This window comes from Rhinatrema bivittatum, chromosome 8 (assembly GCF_901001135.1).
Source record: "Rhinatrema bivittatum chromosome 8, aRhiBiv1.1, whole genome shotgun sequence".
Lineage (NCBI taxonomy): Eukaryota > Metazoa > Chordata > Amphibia > Gymnophiona > Rhinatrematidae > Rhinatrema > Rhinatrema bivittatum.
The window spans coordinates 234,537,442-234,556,246 of record NC_042622.1 but is presented as its reverse complement, the minus strand read 5'-3'; the positions used below and the strand labels follow the sequence as shown (position 1 = coordinate 234,556,246).

The 18,805-nt window shown below is 47.1% G+C and overlaps 1 protein-coding gene across 1 annotated transcript in view; it reads left to right on the top strand.

The window, feature by feature from the left end:
* The window catches only part of TEX45 (testis expressed 45), a 201,636-nt gene that overhangs the window by 157,538 nt on the left and 25,293 nt on the right, over positions 1-18,805 (top strand). Inside the window, exon 7 of the mRNA XM_029614122.1 lies at positions 7,867-7,952. Within this exon, the coding sequence (XP_029469982.1) occupies positions 7,867-7,952 (86 nt within the window). The remainder of the gene's footprint in view (positions 1-7,866; positions 7,953-18,805) is intronic.

Genomic DNA, 18,805 nt, shown 5'->3' with positions numbered 1-18,805 from the left:
AACTTGCAGATCTACCCTGTACAGGAGAAACCTGTTCGGGGACAAGATCCAGGACGCAGTGGCCCAGTTAAATGACCATCATGAGACCCTGTGTCAGTTGTCAACTGTCTCCCTAGATGTTCCCTCTGTAGCCCGCAGGGGCACACGTAGGGACACCAGGAAACAATTCTACAGGCCATGCAGATATTACCCTCCTGCGTCCCGTGCACGACCAGCTCAGGCACCTCAGAGAGGACATGTACACCAAGCGAGAACACCTAGACCACAGCCAGCTCCACAAGCTGGCCCTGTGGCTGGATTTTGACTCCTTTCCAGAGAGCAGCAGCTATTCTCCAGTGGGAGGCCGCCTTTGCCACTTTGCAACCAATTGGCACCCAATTACCATGGACCAGTGGGTATTGTCCATCATAACCCACGGTTACCTTCTAAATTTTTAAAAAATACCCCCGGACTTCTCACCCATTCCATTCTGGAGCTGGGATGATCACACAGGACTTCTCGAATCAGAGCTCTCGACCCTTCTGTTGGCCAGAGCCGAAGAACCGGTTCCACCGAATCAGCAGAGTAGAGGGTTCTACTCCAGATATTTCCTAATTCCAAAAAAGACAGACGGCCTCCGGCCTTCTGGATCTCCGTGCCTTGAACACATTTCTTCACAAGGAACAGTTCAGAATGTGCCCCTGGGCACCATGCTTCCTCTGCTACAACAGGGGGATTGGCTCTGCTCTCTGGACCTTCAAGATACATACGCCCATATTGCAATCTTCCCTCCTCATCACAAGTATCTGTGATTCGTAGTGGGTCACGGGCACTATCAATACAAGGTATTGCCATTCGGCCTGGCCTCTGTGCCCCGAGTGTTCACGAAGTGCCTGGCAGTATTGGCTGCACAGTTACACCTTAGGGGCGTATACGTTTTTCCATACCTGGATGACTGGCTCATAAAAAGCCAGTCCAAACAAGGAGACCTCGACTTCCTCGGTCTCACCATAAGACTTCTAAATTCATTGGGATTTCTAATCAATTACTCGAAATCCCATTTAACACCGTCTCACCATCTCTCCTTTATAGGAGCAGAACTGGACACCAAACTAGCCAAGGTATTCTTACCCAACAACGCATGATTACGCTGTCCAACCTTGCCAGCTCTGTCCGCCATCGAAAAAGAACCTCGGCTGGCCACCTACTCAAGTTGCTCGGCCATATGGCATCAACAGTCCACGTCACCCCAATGGCATGCCTCGCCATGAGAGGGACACAATGGACTCTAAAAGTTCAGTGGCGACAAGCTACTCAAACGCTTTCGTCCCTGGTACACATCACCAGCCAGCTTCGTCTGTCCCTTGCCTAGTGGACACACAGAGCCAGCTTACAAGTGGGTCTTCCTTTCCAGCAACTGGCTCCTCAGGTGACCTTAACCACGGACGCCTCCAACCTAGGTTGGGGAGCCCATGTCCAAGGCCTTCAAACTCAAGGGACTTGGACAACAGCCGAAGCAACCTCTCAGATCAACTTTCTGGAGCTTCGGGTGATGTAGTACACCTTTTATGCATTCCAGGACTGCCTCTCCAAGAAAGTTGTCTTGATTCAAACAGACAACCAAGTTGCAATGTAGTACCTGAACAAACAGGGGGACATGGGCTCTTACCTGTTCTGCCAGGAGGCGGTGCAGATATGGGCCTGGACCCTGTCACATTCCATACTACTGCGAGCAACTTAACTAGCAGGCACACAGAATGCACAGGCGGACCGCCTCAGCTGACGTTTCCAGTCCCACGAGTGGTCTCTGGATCCCTCGGATGTGAGCAGAATCTTCCACAAGTTGGGTCAGCCGACCATCAACCTCTTTGCGTCCAGTCAGATCCACAAAGTGGAACGCTTCTGCTCCCTGCACAGGGAACGACAAGCACCAACCATGGATGCCTTCGCACATCCCTGGAACACAGGCCTACTATATGCGTATCCTCCGATTCCGCTAATAAACAAGACTCTCGTGAAGCTACAACAGGACGGAGGTTTAATGATACTCATAACTGTATTTGATGGGGGGGGAGGGCTATGCGCATGGAGCAGGAGAGAGACCTTGGGGTGATAGTGTCTAACGATCTGAAGACGGCGAAACAATGTGACAAAGCAATATCTAAAGCCAGAAAAATGCTGGGCTGCATAGAGAGAGGAATATCGAGTAAGAAAAGGGACGTGATTATCCCCTTGTACAGGTCCTTGGTGAGGCCTCACCTGGAGTACTGAGCTCAGTTCTGGAGACCGTATCTCCGAAGGGACAGAGACAGGATGGAGGCGATCCAGAGAAGGGTGACCAAAAAGGTGGAGGGTCTTCATCGAATGACTTATGAGGAGAGATTGAAGAATCTAAATATGTACACCCTGGAGGAAAGGAGGAGCAGAGGTGATATGATACAGACTTTCAGATACTTGAAAGGTTTTAATGATCTAAAGACAATGACAAACCTTTTCCATTGGAAAAAAATCAGCAGAACCAGGGGTCACTATTTGAAACTCCAGGGAGGAAGACTCAGAACGAATGTCAGGAAGTATTTCTTCATGGAGAGGGTGGTGGATGCCTGGAACGCCCTTCCGGAGGAAGTGGTAAAGACCAAAACTGTGAAGGACTTCAAAGGGGCGTGGGATAAATACTGTGGATCCATAAAGTCTAGAGGATATGAATGAAGAGAAGAGGCATGGGGGTAGCTTGGGGGAATGATAGCTACTACCTGGAGATTAATACCCTTATTCAATAAACATTCTCACGGTCAATGTGACTCCAGCATTGCTCTATGCTTCAACGGCAAGAGGAAATGTGGTAAAAAGGATTTGCATTCACAAAAATACGGGGAGTAGCTTGCTTGTTGCAGCGGTTACTACCCCAAACCAAATTATTTATTATTTAAATAAATAAAATAAATAAATAAGTCTGATACTTCACTTTCAATGCATATCCAGCATAGCTCTCTGCTTCAACGGCAGGGGGAAAGAGGAAAAGAGGATTTATATTCAGGCAACAACCAACAAGGACTGAATTACATAGTCTGGATAAAACAAATAATTATGGGTGTAGCTTGCTTGTTACAGCAGTTACTACCCCGAATCAATTAAGCCTCAATCTTCACTTGGAATACATATCCAGCGTAACTCACTGCTTCAACAGCAGAGGGGAATAAAGAAAAGAGGAATTATATTCAGACAATAACCTACAAGGACTGAATGACACAGGCTGGGTAAACAAATAAGCGTGGGAGTAGCTTGCTTATTGCAGCAGTTATTGCTCCTAACCAATTAAGCTAGATACTTCACTTAGATGCAGCTCCAGCACTGCTCTCTACATCAATGGCGGGGGTAGAAGGTAACTAGAACCGAAAAGTTACTAATAAGGGCCAAGAGTAACAGATAAGTATGAGAAAAAAGAAAAAAGTGTGAAAGCTTGCTGGGCAGACTGGATGGGCTGTTTGGTCTTCTGCCGTCATTTCTATGTTTCTATATAGCCCCGTATTGGCCACGCCAAGTTTGGTTCCCCATACTTCTCGACCTCTCTGTCCACGAACCCATTCGCCTGGGCACGTTGCCCAACCTCATAACACAGAATCACGGCAAATTACGCCCCCCGAACCTCCAGACCCTGTCTCTGACAGCCTGGATGTTGAAAGGTTGATACTACAACCACTCAATCTTTCTAGTGACGTCTCTCAACTCCTCGTAGCTTCACGGAAGCCTTCCACGCGGAGGTCTTACCACTCTAAATGGAAGAGGTTTATCTTGTGGTGCACACAGAAGGGCTTGGTCCCCTTTTCTTGCCCCACATCAAATCTGTTAGACTATCTCTGGCACCTCTCAGAATCTGGTCTCCAGACGTCATGTATCTGAGTACACCTTAGTGCCATCTCTGCTTATGATCAAGGAGTAGGGGATGCCCTGATAACAGCTCAACCCCTGGTGAGTCGCTTCATGAGAGGCTTATTACAGCTTAAGCCTCCTCTATGGCCACCGGTCGTAGCATGGGACCTCAATGTTGTCCTTGCACGGCTCATGCACACTCCTTTTGAGCCCTTGTACTCCTGTGAACTCAGATACCTTACATGGAAAGTACTTTTCCTGGTAGCCATCATGTCTGCTCGCAGGGTAAGTGAGTTACAGGCCCTTGTGACCTACTCACCCTACACAAGGTTCCTCCATGACCGGGTGGTTCTCCGCACTCACCCTAAATTCCTTTCTAACAGGTCGATACTGTAACATGCGGTTGAAGATTTCCCATCTGTAACGTGCTGGGAGCGCACAATTCGGACGCGTAAGGCGATCCAGCGATACAGTCTCCAGTTTCACGCGTCCTTAGCGCTTCTTAAAACAGACGCATAACCCTTTCCGCACGCAGCATGTATACGATATGTAAATGAACGAATTAGCTGTATAATGAAGGAATTAGCTATTTCCCTCCGATACTGTGATGGGCGCTGATATTATCTCCTTAGTAACCCGCTATTTTGCCGCGGCCTTAACGTGCTAATTTACCGCCTACCCTCTACTAGGTGTTAGGACTGAGTCTTGTAACAAATCACTATTAAGGCCATCGATACCACTTAAGATACTCAAACACAATAAAAAAAAAAAGCGATACAGAGATGATCGAGAAAATGTATTGCTGTGGGACACATAAAAACCTGTTACAGAGTGTAAAAAAACAAAAAAATGTATAAATACCTGTCACTTTCCGAATCCCCCAGGCACGTGGTCATCCAGGCAGCGGCGGGAGCTGGAGGGCCGCGTGGGTCCAGGCGGCCGGCGGGCGGCCGCGGGCGGGTGGGCGCCTGTTCATCCAGGCAGCGGCGGGAGCCGGGGGGCGGGTGGGTGCGCGTTGGTTTCAGGCGGGCGGCGGCGGCAGGAGCCGGCAGGCACATGTTCGATCGAGGCTGCGGGCGGGTGGGCGCCTGTTCATCCAGGCGGCGGCGGGAGCCGGGGGGCAGGTGGGCGTGCGTTGGTTTCAGGCGGGCGGCGGTGGCGGGAGCCGGGGGGCGGGTGGGCGCGTGTTCGATCGAGGCCACGGGCGGGTGGGCGCCTGTTCATCCAGGCGGCGGGAGCCGGGGGGCGGGTGGGCGCGCGTTGGTTTCAAGCGGCGGCGGGGGGCGGGTGGGCGCGTGTTCGATCTAGGCCGCGGGCCGGGTCGCACAGGTGCGCATTCATCCAGGCGGAGGGAGCCGGTGGCGAAAGCGGCCTCCGGCAGCCCCCACCAGCAGTGAATGAATGCGCGCCCGTGCGACCCGGCGCTCAAGGAAGTCACATGTCATGACGTCATGCCGTGAGCGCCGAATCGCACGGGTCGCACGGGCGCACATTCATTGCCGGTGGGGGCTGCCGGAGGCCGCTTTCGTCGCCGGCTCCCTCCGCCTGGATGAATGCGCGCCTTTGCGGCCCGCGGCCTAGATCGAACACACGCCCACCCGGCTCCCGCCGCCCGCCCCCCGGCTCCCGCCGCCGCCGCCTGGATGAACAGGCGCCCGCGGCCTCGATCGAACACGCTCCCGCTGCCGCCGCCCGCCTGAAACCAACGCGCGCCCACCCGCCGCCTGGATGAACAATCGCTCGCCCGCGGCCTCGATCGAACACGCTCCCGCTGCCGCCGCCCGCCTGAAACCAACGCGCGCCCACCCGCCGCCTGGATGAACAGGCGCTCGCCCGCGGCCTCGATCGAACACGCGCCCACCCGCCCACCGGCTCCCACCGCCGCCGCCTGGATGAACAGGCGCCCACCCGCCCGCGGCCTCGATCGAACACGCACCCACCCGCCCGCCGGCTCCCGCCGACCGCCTGAAACCAACGCGCGCTCACCCGCCCCTGGCTCCCGCGGCCGCCTGGATGACCGTACGCCTGGGGGATTCGGAAAGTGACAGGTATTTACATATTTTTGGTTTTTTGTTTTTTACACTTCCTGGTGCCTGTCATTTCAATTGTCATTTGAAATGACATTTGAAATGACAGGTACCAGCGCACCCAGGTTACTGTATAGGCGCTGTATTAAGCGCCTATACAGTAAAATGGGTTGCGCGGGCCTAACCCTTCCCTAACACTTCGCAGACGCGGCATGCATTTGCATGCAATTAGAAGAGAGTATCGAGCGCTAGGTGAAGAGAACTGTGCGTGCGGGGAGCGAGGGTGCGCCTGGCAATGCCGCACTGTTTCTACCGCGGCCTTAGAGTATCGACCTGTAAGGTGGTAACTGATTTCCACTCAAATCAGTCCATAGTCTTGCCCACTTTCTTCCCGAGGCCTCATGCTCACCCAGGTGAGCGAGCTCTGCACACCTTGGACTGTAAGCGTGCGATTGCATTTTATTTAGACTGCACCGCAGTCCATAGGAAGTCCACCAAACTTTTTGTTTCTTTTGATAAAAACAAACTTGGAGTTGCGGTGGGCAAGTCGACACTCTCCAATTGGTTGGCAGACTGCATTGCATTCTGCTACCAGCAAACAGGCCTTCCACTGCAGGGACGAGTGAAGGCACACTCCGTCAGAGCCATGGCAACGTCAATAGCACACTACCGTTCAGTACCAATTGCCGACATCTACAGGGCTGTGACATGGAGCTCTCTCCACACCTTCGCAGCACACTACTGACTAGACAAGGCTGGACGACAAGACTCTGTCTTTGGCCAGTCTGTCCTAAGGAATTTATTCTCAGTATAGAAACCCAACTCGTCCTACCTCAACCCGCTGTGAATTTCAAGCTGCCTCATTTTTGCCAATAGCACCACAGTTGTTGTGCCTGTTGCACATTTTGAGTGCTGATTGGCCTCCTTTGTTATGAATCAGCCTGTAGCTTGCTATTCACCCATATGTGAGGACGACCATCCTGCTTGTCCTGGGAGAAAGCAGAGTTGCTTACCTGTAACAGGTGTTCTCCCAGGACAGCAGGATGTTAGTCCTCACGAAACCCCCCCGTTACCCCACGGAGTTGGGTTTGTTACTGTTTTCTTATTTTATTTTTCGCTCATACTTTTGCTACAAACGAGACTGAAGGGTGGGGGGGACCCCTGGTGGCTATAGGGTTAGTGGCATGCTGGGCATGCTCAGTGTGCCAATCAAAGCTCTAGAAACTTTGACAAAAGTATTCTGTGACAGGGCTCCATCTGATGATGTCACCCATGTGTCCTGGGAGAACACCTGTTACAGGTAAGCAACTTTGCTTTCTCTGAATTCCTTCACAAAGCAATTATCATTTAGATACAAGGCCTAAAGAGGAGGCTTCCTTTCCTGCAGGAGTTCTTTGAGTGAGGTTGGCAGTAACCCCCTCCTTTCAGGATTAGCTTGGGTATATCCCATCCATCTGAACTGGTCTGATTGGATGAAGAGGAAGGTGAAATTTATTCTTACCTGGTAATTTCCTTTCCTTGAATCCAGTCAGACTGGTCCAGAACCTGCCCCCTGTTGTACTGCCAAATACGTTCCTTTTACTTCTTAAGTTCTCTGAAGTAATCCATGTGAAGCATTTATCCTGGTAAGCAGATAATCTAAATAGTTTTTGTATATAGTTCCGTGTTTTGCTGTTTTTTTTTCTTTACTAATTTCTGGAAAGCTCTCTGGTTGGAAGGGTTTAAATTTTGGAGTTAACTTGTTACAGGCAATACTGGCAGGCTGAGGTCATCACAGTTGCTATAAGGGGCCATGTCAGCGAACTTGTTAATATCTACCTCCATCTGTTTGGACAGACAAATGGGCATAACCCATTTGTCTGGACGAGTCTAATTTTGATTATTTTTATTGTGCATGTTTTATTATGCTTTTCCAAGAATGTAGGATCGAGTAGATTTAAAATCTTTTAAAATAAATTTAAAAAATAAATAATGCATTAATTTCTAATAGAAGATGAAAGGAATTTTACAGAAGCCCAGTCAGCCTATGTACCTCACAAGGGAAGAATGGCAATATCAGAAGAAAAACTGGATGAGGTAAAAACAAGGAATTTAAAAAACTGAAATAAATCTGAAATTGTGGGGCAGTTTAAAAAGAGTGCATTTTTTGAGTAATCTGTGAAGCAGATGGGGAGAGGAGAGGGAGAAGGCGAGAGGATCTGGAGGGAGGATTGTTGAGGAGGAGGGGGAGGAAGGACTGGGAGATGAGGGGTCGACTGGAGTGTGGAGAGGAGGAACTGATGGATGACAGGGGTATTAGCTGGGTGAGGTGAAAAGAGGAACCCACGACTCAAAAGTACCAGTCAGGTCCCATGCATTAGAGGGAAGAGGTTGTGGCCCAGTGTACTGTACTATCCACCCTTCTCTTTTTCCTCCTCCTTTTCCTTATTGATCAGTGGTAGTGAGAAAGGTATCAGTGGGAGGGTGGTGGATCGTAGATCAAGCTGGGAGAAGTAAAGTGTGTGCATACATGCTTGACCCAGGTCCTGGTCCTGGTCCCTGTGATTCCAGAGACCTTGGTGATGGATTTCACAATCTTGGATGTCATGTGTCACAGAGAAATGGATGGATAAATGGACAAACTGAAAACATGAGCATTCATAAAATGTACAAAAAAAGAAGTCTCACACAATGTCTATGCTGTAGAATAGAATGACTCGTTATTTTTGCAGGTATATATTGTTTTTGTTCTTGTTGTAATAAACACTGTTAAATTCTCAGCGGATAACAATTTCACATACAAAGTAAAAACAACCTTACAAAAAAATCACAAAGCAAAAATCACAAAGCAAAAATCACAAAGCAAACAACAAAGTATAAAACATCTGGGTAGGGAGCACAAAAAGAACCTAAATAGGGAAAAGTAGGCCAAAGAAGTGGGCTTTCTAAAGTGAACACAGTCATTTTCTAGTCTAATCACAGCTGGAAGGGCATTCTCGAGTCTGGGACCTGCTATGCTAATAGAGATGTGAATCGTGTGATCGATCGTCTTAACGATCGATTTTGGCTGGGGGGGGGAGGGAATCGGATCGTCGCGGTTTTGTTTTTTTAAATATCGTGTAAATCGTAAATCGGGGGAGGGCGGGAAAACCGGCACACTAAAACATCCCTAAAACCCACCCCGACCCTTTAAAATAAATCCCCCACCCTCCCGAAACCCCCAAAATGCCTTAAATTACCTGGGGTCCAGAGGGGGGGTCCCGGTGTGATCTTTTACTCTCGGCCCTCCGGTGCGTTGTAGAAATGGCGCCGGCGCTACCTTTGCCCTGTCATATGACAGGGCAAAGGTAGCGCCGGCGCCATTTTGTTTTTTGTCCCCCGACGTCAGGAGCGTAGGAGATCGCTCCCGGACCCCCGCTAGACCCCCAGGGACTTTTGGCCAGCTTGGGGGGGCCTCCTGACCCCCACAAGACTTGCCAAAAGTCCAGCGGGGGTCCGGGAGCGACCTCCTGCACGCGAATCGTTTTGCCGTACAAAATGGCGCCGGCCATACGGCGTATGGCCGGCGCCATTTTGTACGGCAAAACGACGTCATGAGCGTAGGAGATCGCTCCCAGACCCCCGCTGGACCCCCAGGGACTTTTGGCCAGCTTGGGGGGGCCTCCTGACCACCACAAGACTTGCCAAAAGTCCAGCGGGGGACTTTTGGCAAATATCGCCTCTAACGATTTTTGACGATTTAAAATATATCGGACGATATTTTAAATCGTCAAAAAACGATTCACATCCCTATATGCTAAATGTCCGGTCTCTGGATTCAGCTATCTTGAGAAATGGTACTTCTAATAACAATTTTGCTGGAGAGCATAGGTGCCGAAAAGGGAGGTATTTTTTAACTAATCCTTGGACACTAGAAGGAAACTTTTGGGGAAAGGGGAGACTTTTCCGAAAGGATAGGCTCCACCTTAACCAGAGTGGAACCAAGTTGCTGGCACTAACTTTCAAAAAGGAGATAGAGCAGCTTTTAAACTAGAATAAGGGGGAAAGCCAACAATCACTCAGCAGTGCTTGGTTCGGAGAAATGTATCCTTGAAGAATACTAATGAAACAGAGTTCCCTGTTCGTACCGGATCAGTCCAAACCATGGGTTGAGCTTCCTTTCCAGCAGGTGGAGACAGACTAAAACTGAAAGGATATTCTATATGAGGACAGAGCCTACCCTGTAGCCCTTCAGTATTTGTCTGTCTCCAGCAGGTGGAACAGCTCACCCTGTGGTTCCCTGGTTTCCTTATTATCTGTCCCTTTGGGGATTCTTTATACCTTTTCTTCTCACGTTGACTGGAACAAGCAAGTATTTCTCTTCATTGTTTTAAAAAAAAAAAAAGGAAATTTCTACTGTGTTTGAAATTTGTGTTCTGTTCTACAGGAGACAGTCCCTGTCTCCTTGCTTTTGCGGGGGCCTAGGGGGGCTTTGCCCCTTGTTTTATATAGCCTAGGCTCCCTATTCCCGGTGTTCTTCAGCTGCAGGGGTGGATATTGGTGGTGCCAGTCACTCCCCCTGTTCAGCAGCTCTCTCCCTCTCCCTCCATAATTTTCTTCCCTCAAGGGGTTTGAATTTCTTTAAGACTGCCTGCTGGGAGCTTTTCCCTGCCTTCTCTACAAAAAAAAGGGGTGGGGGGGCTTTTGAGTTCTATGCGGGAGAAAAGTTTCTAACTTACTTTTGGCAGTCTCTGAGAAAGTTTAGGAGCGTGCAGACTTCACTCTCTGCCTCCGCTCCTGCAGCATCCCCTGGGAGAGGAGTCCAGAGGTCACCGCAAACGATCCAGGGATTGACTTCCACGCCCCAGCTTCCAGAGGCCCCGCAAGGTTTGCAGTAGAGGAGGACCAGAAGGCTCATCTGCATATTGCTCCCAGCATCCCCCGGGAGAGGAGTCCAGAGGTCACCGCAAGCGATCCAGGGATTGACTTCCACGCCCCAGCTTCCAGAGGCCCCGCAAGGTTTGCAGTAGAGGAGGACCGGAAGGCTCATCTGCATACTGCTCCCAGCATCCCCCGGGAGAGGAGTCCAGAGGTCACCGCAAGCGATCCAGGGATTGACTTCCACGCCCCAGCTTCCAGAGGCCCCGCAAGGTTTGCAGTAGAGGAGGACCGGAAGGCTCATCTGCATACTGCTCCCAGCATCCCCCGGGAGAGGAGTCCAGAGGTCACCGCAAGCGATCCAGGGATTGACTTCCACGCCCCAGCTTCCAGAGGCCCCGCAAGGTTTGCAGTAGAGGAAGACCGGAAGGCTCATCTGCATACTGCTCCCAGCATCCCCCAGGAGAGGAGTCCAGAGGTCACCGCAAGCGATCCAGGGATTGACTTCCACGCCCCAGCTTCCAGAGGCCCCGCAAGGTTTGCAGTAGAGGAGGACCGGAAGGCTCATCTGCATACTGCTCCCAGCATCCCCCGGGAGAGGAGTCCAGAGGTCACCGCAAGCGATCCAGGGATTGACTTCCACGCCCCAGCTTCCAGAGGCCCCGTAAATCCCTCCTTTGACTGAGTGAAGATTAATTTAACTGTGGTTTAAGAGGATTGGTAAGTATAGTTTTCAGAAATCTTTGGGCTTATAAAAGTTTGGTGAATGGTGAAATTAAGGGATATATTCTTTAGAGTTTGTGTGTGTCTGAATTAATAAGCAAGCCAGAGATAGTTAATTCTAATGCCTGTCTTTCCCACCCACTCAACCCCTGATTTTTAGGCACAAGACACTTTCTCATTAAAAATCAATCAGGGTCTTATCTAAAACATAATATTGTACCAGCCCTTATTGAAAGTTTAATTATCCCCTTGTAGGACACTAGCTGATTAATTACTAAATTCATCTGTAAATTTAAAGTACTCTCATTCCAACTCCCTTAGTATCCTAAACTTAACTAGGAACTCAATAATACTAAGATGAAGGCAGCAGTCCAGCAGCAAGAGGGGGGCTTTCCAGTCTTTTGCACTGAGTGTCACATGTATGATTTTTTACCCGCCGGTGAGAGATTGTATGTGTGCACTCGGTGCAAAGAGGTCCTGGCTCTCAGGGAACAAGTCCGATCTCTGGAGGCTAGAGTAGCAGACTTGGAGGAGCTGAGGGAGACAGAGAGGTACATTGACGAGACCTTCAGGGACATAGTAGCCAAGTCCCAAATCCATTCTGGCAGCCCCAGTGCTGCCTTGGATCAGAAAGGTCTCCCAGTAGGAGAACATCACCCTGGTGTAGCAGGAAGTGATCCTGTGGCAAGGACCTGCTCTCCAGGTGATGTATTGTCCTCTCACACTGAGGACAAATCTCCCAGGGCTACTGCCCAGGAGGGAAGGGTTAGGCCGGCCATCATAGTTGGTGATTCAATTATTAGAAATGTAGATAGCTGGGTGGCTGGTGGACGTGAGGACCGCCTGGTAACTTGGCTGCCTGGTGCGAAGGTGGCAGACCTCACGCGTCACCTAGATAGGATTATAGACAGTGCTGGGGAGGAGCCGGCTGTCGTGGTACATGTGGGCACCAACAACATAGGAAAATGTGGGGGAGAGGTTCTGGAAGCCAAATTTAGGATTTTAGGTAGGAAGCTGAAATCCAGAACCTCCAGAGTGGCATTCTCTGAAATGCTTCCTGTTCCAAGTGCAGGTCCCCAGAGGCAGGCAGAGCTCCAGAGTTTCAATGCGTGGATGAGACAATGGTGCAGGGAAGAGGGATTCAGCTTTGTAAGGAACTGGGGAAACTTTTGGGGAAACGGGAGACTTTTCTGAAAGGACGGGCTCCACCTTAAGCAGAGTGGAACCAAGCTGCTGGCACTAACTTTCAAAAAGGAGATAGAGCAGCTTTTAAACTAGAACAAGGGGGAAAGCCGACAGTCACTCAGCAGTGCATGGTTCGGAGAAATGTATCCTTGAAGGATACTAATGAAACAGGAAAGTTAGGGCATCCCAACAGAGAGGTTCCATCAAAAGCAAACATAGTTCATATGCCTATATGTAAAAAATCACCAAAGCTAATGATTTCTGAATTATCCCAAACAACTGAAAAGCAGGTTGTTAAAACAAGCAAAAACCACACTTTGAAATGTCTGTATGCCAATGCCAGAAGTCTAAGAAGTAAGATGGGAGAGTTAGAGTGTATAGCAGCAAATGATGAGATTGATATAATTGGCATCACAGAGACTTGGTGGAAGGAAGATAACCAATGGGACAGTGCTATATCAGGGTACAAATTATATCGCAATGATAGGGAGGATAACTTGGTGGGGGTGTGGCACTTTATGTCCGGGAGGGTACAGAGTCCAACAGGATAAAGATCATACAAGAGAGTAAATGCTCAGTAGAATCTATATGGGTAGAAATCCCATGTGTGTTGGGTAAGAGTATAGTGATAGGAGTATACTACCGTCCACCTGGACAAAATGGTCAGACAGATGATGAAATGCTAAGAGAAATCAGGGAAGCAAACCAATTTGGCAGTGCAGTAATAATGGGAGATTTCAATTACCCCAATATTGACTGGGTAAATGTAACATTTACCCAGTCAATATTGACTTTTCAAAACTTGGCTTTTCAAAAAAGCATTTCCAAGCCTTGAATAAAACCTCCACTCTTCAACACAAACTCGCATGCAATAACTGGATCTAAATAAGAATCCAACTACCATAAACTTACGCACATCATTACCTGCGGAGTTTTATCATATTATTATCATTCACTACTGTGTCATATTTATTCTCTTGGTTACTTATTTTACCGTTTCATATTTATGTACTGTCCCATTTATTCACATAGGCTTATTTATTCACTCCGCTATACTACTACACTAATTGGCTGAAATGTAAATATTGCATTGTTCAATCTCTCCCCTCTTCCAGCTCCAAGTTAATTTTCCCTGTTTTATTGTAACTTTCTCACCCTTCAATTGATTCTCTGTATTTAAAGTTCACAGTTCTATTGGGAATATTGTTATCACGTTACCTTATGCTTTTCACACATTGTTAATTGTAAACCGGGTTGATGTGATGCCAGTCATGAAACTCGGTATAACAAAAACAATAAATAAATAATAAAATAAATAAATAAATAACATCAGGACTTGCTAGAGACATAAAGTTCCTGGATGTAATAAATGATTGCTTCATGGAGCAATTGGTTCAGGAACCAACAAAAGAGGGAGCTATTTTAGATTTAATTCTTAGTGGAACGCAAGATTTGGTGAAAGAAGTAACGGTGGTGGGGCCACTTGGCAACAGTGATCATAACATGATCAAATTTAAACTAATAACTGGAAGGAGGACAATAAGTAAATCTGCAGCTCTAACACTAAACTTTCAAAAGGGAAACTTTGATAAAATGAGGAAAATAGTTAGAAAAAAACTGAAAGGTGCAGCTGCAAAGGTTAAAAGTGTTCAACAGGCTTGGACATTGTTTAAAAATACAATCCTAGAGGCGCAGTCCATATGTATTCCGCGCATTAAGAAAGGTGGATGGAAGGCAAAACGATTACCGTCACAGTTAAAAGGTGAGGTGAAAGAGGCTATTTTAGCCAAAAAAACATCCTGTAAAAATTGGAAGAAGGATCCATCTGAAGAAAATAGGATAAAACATAAGCATTGTCAAGTAAAGTGTAAAACATTGATAAGACAGGCGAAGAGAGAATTTGAAATGAAGTTGGCCATAGAGGCAAAAACTCATAATAAAAACTTTTAAAAATATATCCAAAGCAAGAAACCTGTGAGGGAGTTGGTTGGACCATTAGATGGCAGAGGGGTTAAAGGGGCTCTTAGGGAAGATAAGGCCATTGCAGAAAGACTAAATGAATTCTTTGCCTCCGTGTTTACTAATGGGGATGTTGGGGAGATACCAGTTCCAGAGATGGTTTTCAGGGGTGATGACTCAGACGAACTGAACAAAATCACTGTGAACCTGGAAGATGTAGTAGGCCAGATTGACAAACTAAAGAGTAGCAAATCACCTGGACCGGATGGTATGCATCCTAGGGTTCTGAAGGAACTCAAAAATGAAATTTCTGATCTATTAGTTAAAATTTGTAACCTATCATTAAAATCATCCATTGTACCTGAAGACTGGAGGGTGGCCAATGTAACCCCAATATTTAAAAAAGGCTCCAGGGGCGATCCGGGTAACTATAGACCAGTGAGCCTGACTTCAGTGCCGGGAAAAATAGTGGAAATTATTCTCAAGATCAAAATCGTAGACCATATAGAAAGACATGATTTAATGGGACACAGTCAACATGGATTTACCCAAGGGAAGTCTTGCCTAACAAATCTGCTTCATTTTTTTGAAGGGGTTAATAAACATGTGGATAAAGGTGAACCGGTAGATGTAGTGTATTTGGATTTTCAGAAGACGTTTGACAAAGTCCCTCATGAGAGGCTTCTACGAAAACTAAAAGGTCATGGGATAGGAAGCGATGTCCTTTCGTGGATTACAAACTGGTTAAAAGACAGGAAACAGAGAGTAGGATTAAATGGTCAATTTTCTCAGTGGAAAAGGGTAAACAGTGGAGTGCCTCAGGGATCTGTACTTGGACCGGTGCTTTTCAAGATATATATATATAAATGATCTGGAAAGGAATACGACGAGTGAGGTTATCAAATTTGCGGATGATACAAAATTATGCAGAGTAGTTAAATCACAAGCAGACTGTGATACATTACAGGAGGACCTTGCAAGACTGGAAGATTGGGCATCCAAATGGCAGATGAAATTTAATGTCGACAAGTGCAAAGTGTTACATATAGGGAAAAATAACCCTTGCTGTAGTTACACGATGTTAGGTTCCACATTAGGAGCTACCACCCAGGAAAAAGATCTAGGCATCATAGTGGATAATACTTTAAAATTGTCGGCTCAGTGTGCTGCAGCAGTCAAAAAAGCAAATAGAATGTTAGGAATTATTAGGAAGGGAATGGTTAATAGAACGGAAAATGTCATAATGCCTCTGTATCGCTCCATGGTGAGACTGCACCTTGAATACTGTGTACAATTCTGGTCGCCGCATCTCAAAAAAGATATAGTTGTGATGGAGAAGGTACAGAGAAGGGCAACCAAAATGATAAAGGGGATGGAACAGCTCCCCTATGAGGAAAGGCTGAAGAGGTTAGGGCCGTTCAGTTTGGAGAAGAGACGGCTGAGGGGGGATATGATAGAGGTCTTTAAGATCATGAGAGGTCTTGAACGAGTAGATGTGACTCGGTTATTTACACTTTCGAATAATAAAAGGACTAGGGGGCATTCCATGAAGTTAGCAAGTAACACATTTAAGACTAATCTGAGAAAATTCTTTTTCACTCAACGTACAATAAAGCTGTGGAATTTGTTGCCAGAGGAGGTGGTTAGTGCAGTTAGTGTAGCTGAGTTCAAAAAAGGTTTGGATAAGTTCTTGCAGGAGAAGTCCATTAATGGCTATTAATCAATTATACTTAGGGAATAGCCATTGCTATTAATTGCATAAGTAGCATGGGTTCTTCTTAGTGTTTGGGTAATTGCCAGGTTCTTGTGGCCTGGTTTTGGCCTCTGTTGGAAACAGGATGCTGGGCTTGATGGACCCTTGGTCTGACCCAGCATGGCATTTTCTTATGTTCTTATGCCCTCAGGACCCCCATCCAGACCTCCCAAGCGTTCTGCCCCACCGTTCCCGGGCCGTTCCAAGGCAGGACCGGCGGCCATTTTAGGTTTTTCTTCTTCTTTTTCTTTTTCTTTTTTATATATAAACATTTTTATTATCAGACCAAACAGAATGCATACGTTCCATGAAATCCGTAATATACAGAAAAGACAAGAACATATTACAATATACATTTTTCCACATGCGCCTCAAGATAATACGCTATGGATATCATAACATACTCTTACAAAACTTTACTAATAAGCATCTGTCTGCCCCAATGCACGTTTTTAGAAGCAATAAATCCAAAAAGGATGAATTCCCCCCCCCCCCCCCACTCAACCTTTGCTGACAGCTAGAGCATAGTATTGTGTGAAGCAAATAACATCAATATGATCTAAGTATGGGTCATATAAGAGAGGAGTTAAAAGAAAAACACACATGGGCCACTTCTGTACTACAGAATAGGACACCCGGTTGTGGAACAAATTGAGCATTACTGGACTGCTAACCAAGTCTGATAGGGGGACCAAATTCTGAGAAAAACTGGCAGACGATCATGGTGAGTGGCTGTCAAGCGTGCCATTTGATACAGAAAATGTAGTTTATGTTGCATCATGGCAAGTCTGGGTGGCTTGTTATCTTTCTAATGCATAGCCAAAACTAGCCTCGCAGCAATAAAGAGCTGTTGAAGAAAACGCTGGCTGTCTTTATTTATATTGTCTAAAGGTAGATTCAACAACACATGCCATGGTTCAACTTTTAATATCCAACTTAAGAATAGTAGATGCCCAAGACAGGACCGAGGACCAGTAGGCTTGTATCTTCAAGCATTGCCACCACATGTGGTAGTATGTGCCAACCACTCTGCACGCTCTCCAACATTGATCAGAGTACCTAGGAACAAATTTGTGAACCTGACTTGGGGAATAATGCCATCTGTATAAAAGTTTATAACAGTTTTCCTGTATATTCGCTGAAATGGAGCACTTATATGCCGCATAAAATATCAAGTCCCAGTCCTTTTCGAGAGCTGTTGCGCAAGGTTGTCTGCCCACAGGATTTGCTGTCTAAACAGCTTTGAACTTTTACCACTTAATAGAGCGTAAATTTTGGATATGACACCTCTAACATATTGGGCATTTTTACATATCGTCTCAAACAGTGTCATGGTTAGTCGAAGATCGCCTCCTCTAGCCTTTCCTGTTATGGCATGGTATATACTAGCATGCAGTAAGAAATCTACCTGCGTTAGGCGATATTGAGTCCCTACTTCTTCCCTGGTCATAATAGAGTCTTGCCTTAATATATCTTTGACACGCCAGATACCCGCCCTCTGCCACTGCGACACCAAGTCATCTCGTGATGGGGGTGACATGAGTACATTGCTGAATAGGTGGGTCAGTGGGGTAAATCACGCTGGGCCTGTTAAGGCTACTTTCCATCGAGACCAGACCTGCATAGTAGTTTCCAAAGCATAAGGCATGTAATCGATCCCTTTCCAGGTAGATCTAGGTTGCCAGGGGAGAGCCAACAGGGGTAGAGACCCAAAAAAGTATTGTTCAAATATCGCCTAACGAGGTAGGGCAGTAGGCTTATGCAGGTTTACTAGAGCTCTAAGTTGCGCAGCTCCATAGTACTTTGCTAGATCTGGTACACTCAGTCCCCCCTGCACCTTTGGTAAGTATAGAGTCGACCTACTAACTCTAGGCGGTCGCTTCCTCCAAATAAATCCAAAAATGAGTTTTTGCCATTCTTTCAAAAGTGTAGTGGGAAGAAATATTGGAATGGTGGTAAAAAAATATAACAATCTAGGCAAAACATTCATCTTAATGATGGCTATACGGCCCAACCACGAGAATGTTCCCCTAGCCTATCCTCCCATATCCCTCTGGAGGGACTGAATGAGTGGGGTATAATTAAGAGTGAGGAGCTGGTTAGCCCTATTTCCAATGCGCACGCCCAGATATTTCAAGGCCGTGGCCGCCCACTTAAACTGAAAGTGCTTCGCTATATCTGCAGCCTTTGCCTGCGGCAACTTAATATTAAGAATCTCTGATTTATCATAATTCACCTGCAGACCAGACACTCTACTGAAAGAGATCAATTCTGTCATAACTCCCTTTAAGGAAGAGAATGGGTCCATTAATGTAAGCATAATATCATCTGCAAATAAGGAGATCTTAAAGTGGTGTTGATCTCTCACCACTCCCTGCACTGCAGTAGTAGCACGGATGCGGGTCAAAAAGGGCTCTAGAAAAATTGCAAACAAGAGGGGGGACAGTGGGCAACCTTGTCTGGTACCCCTCTC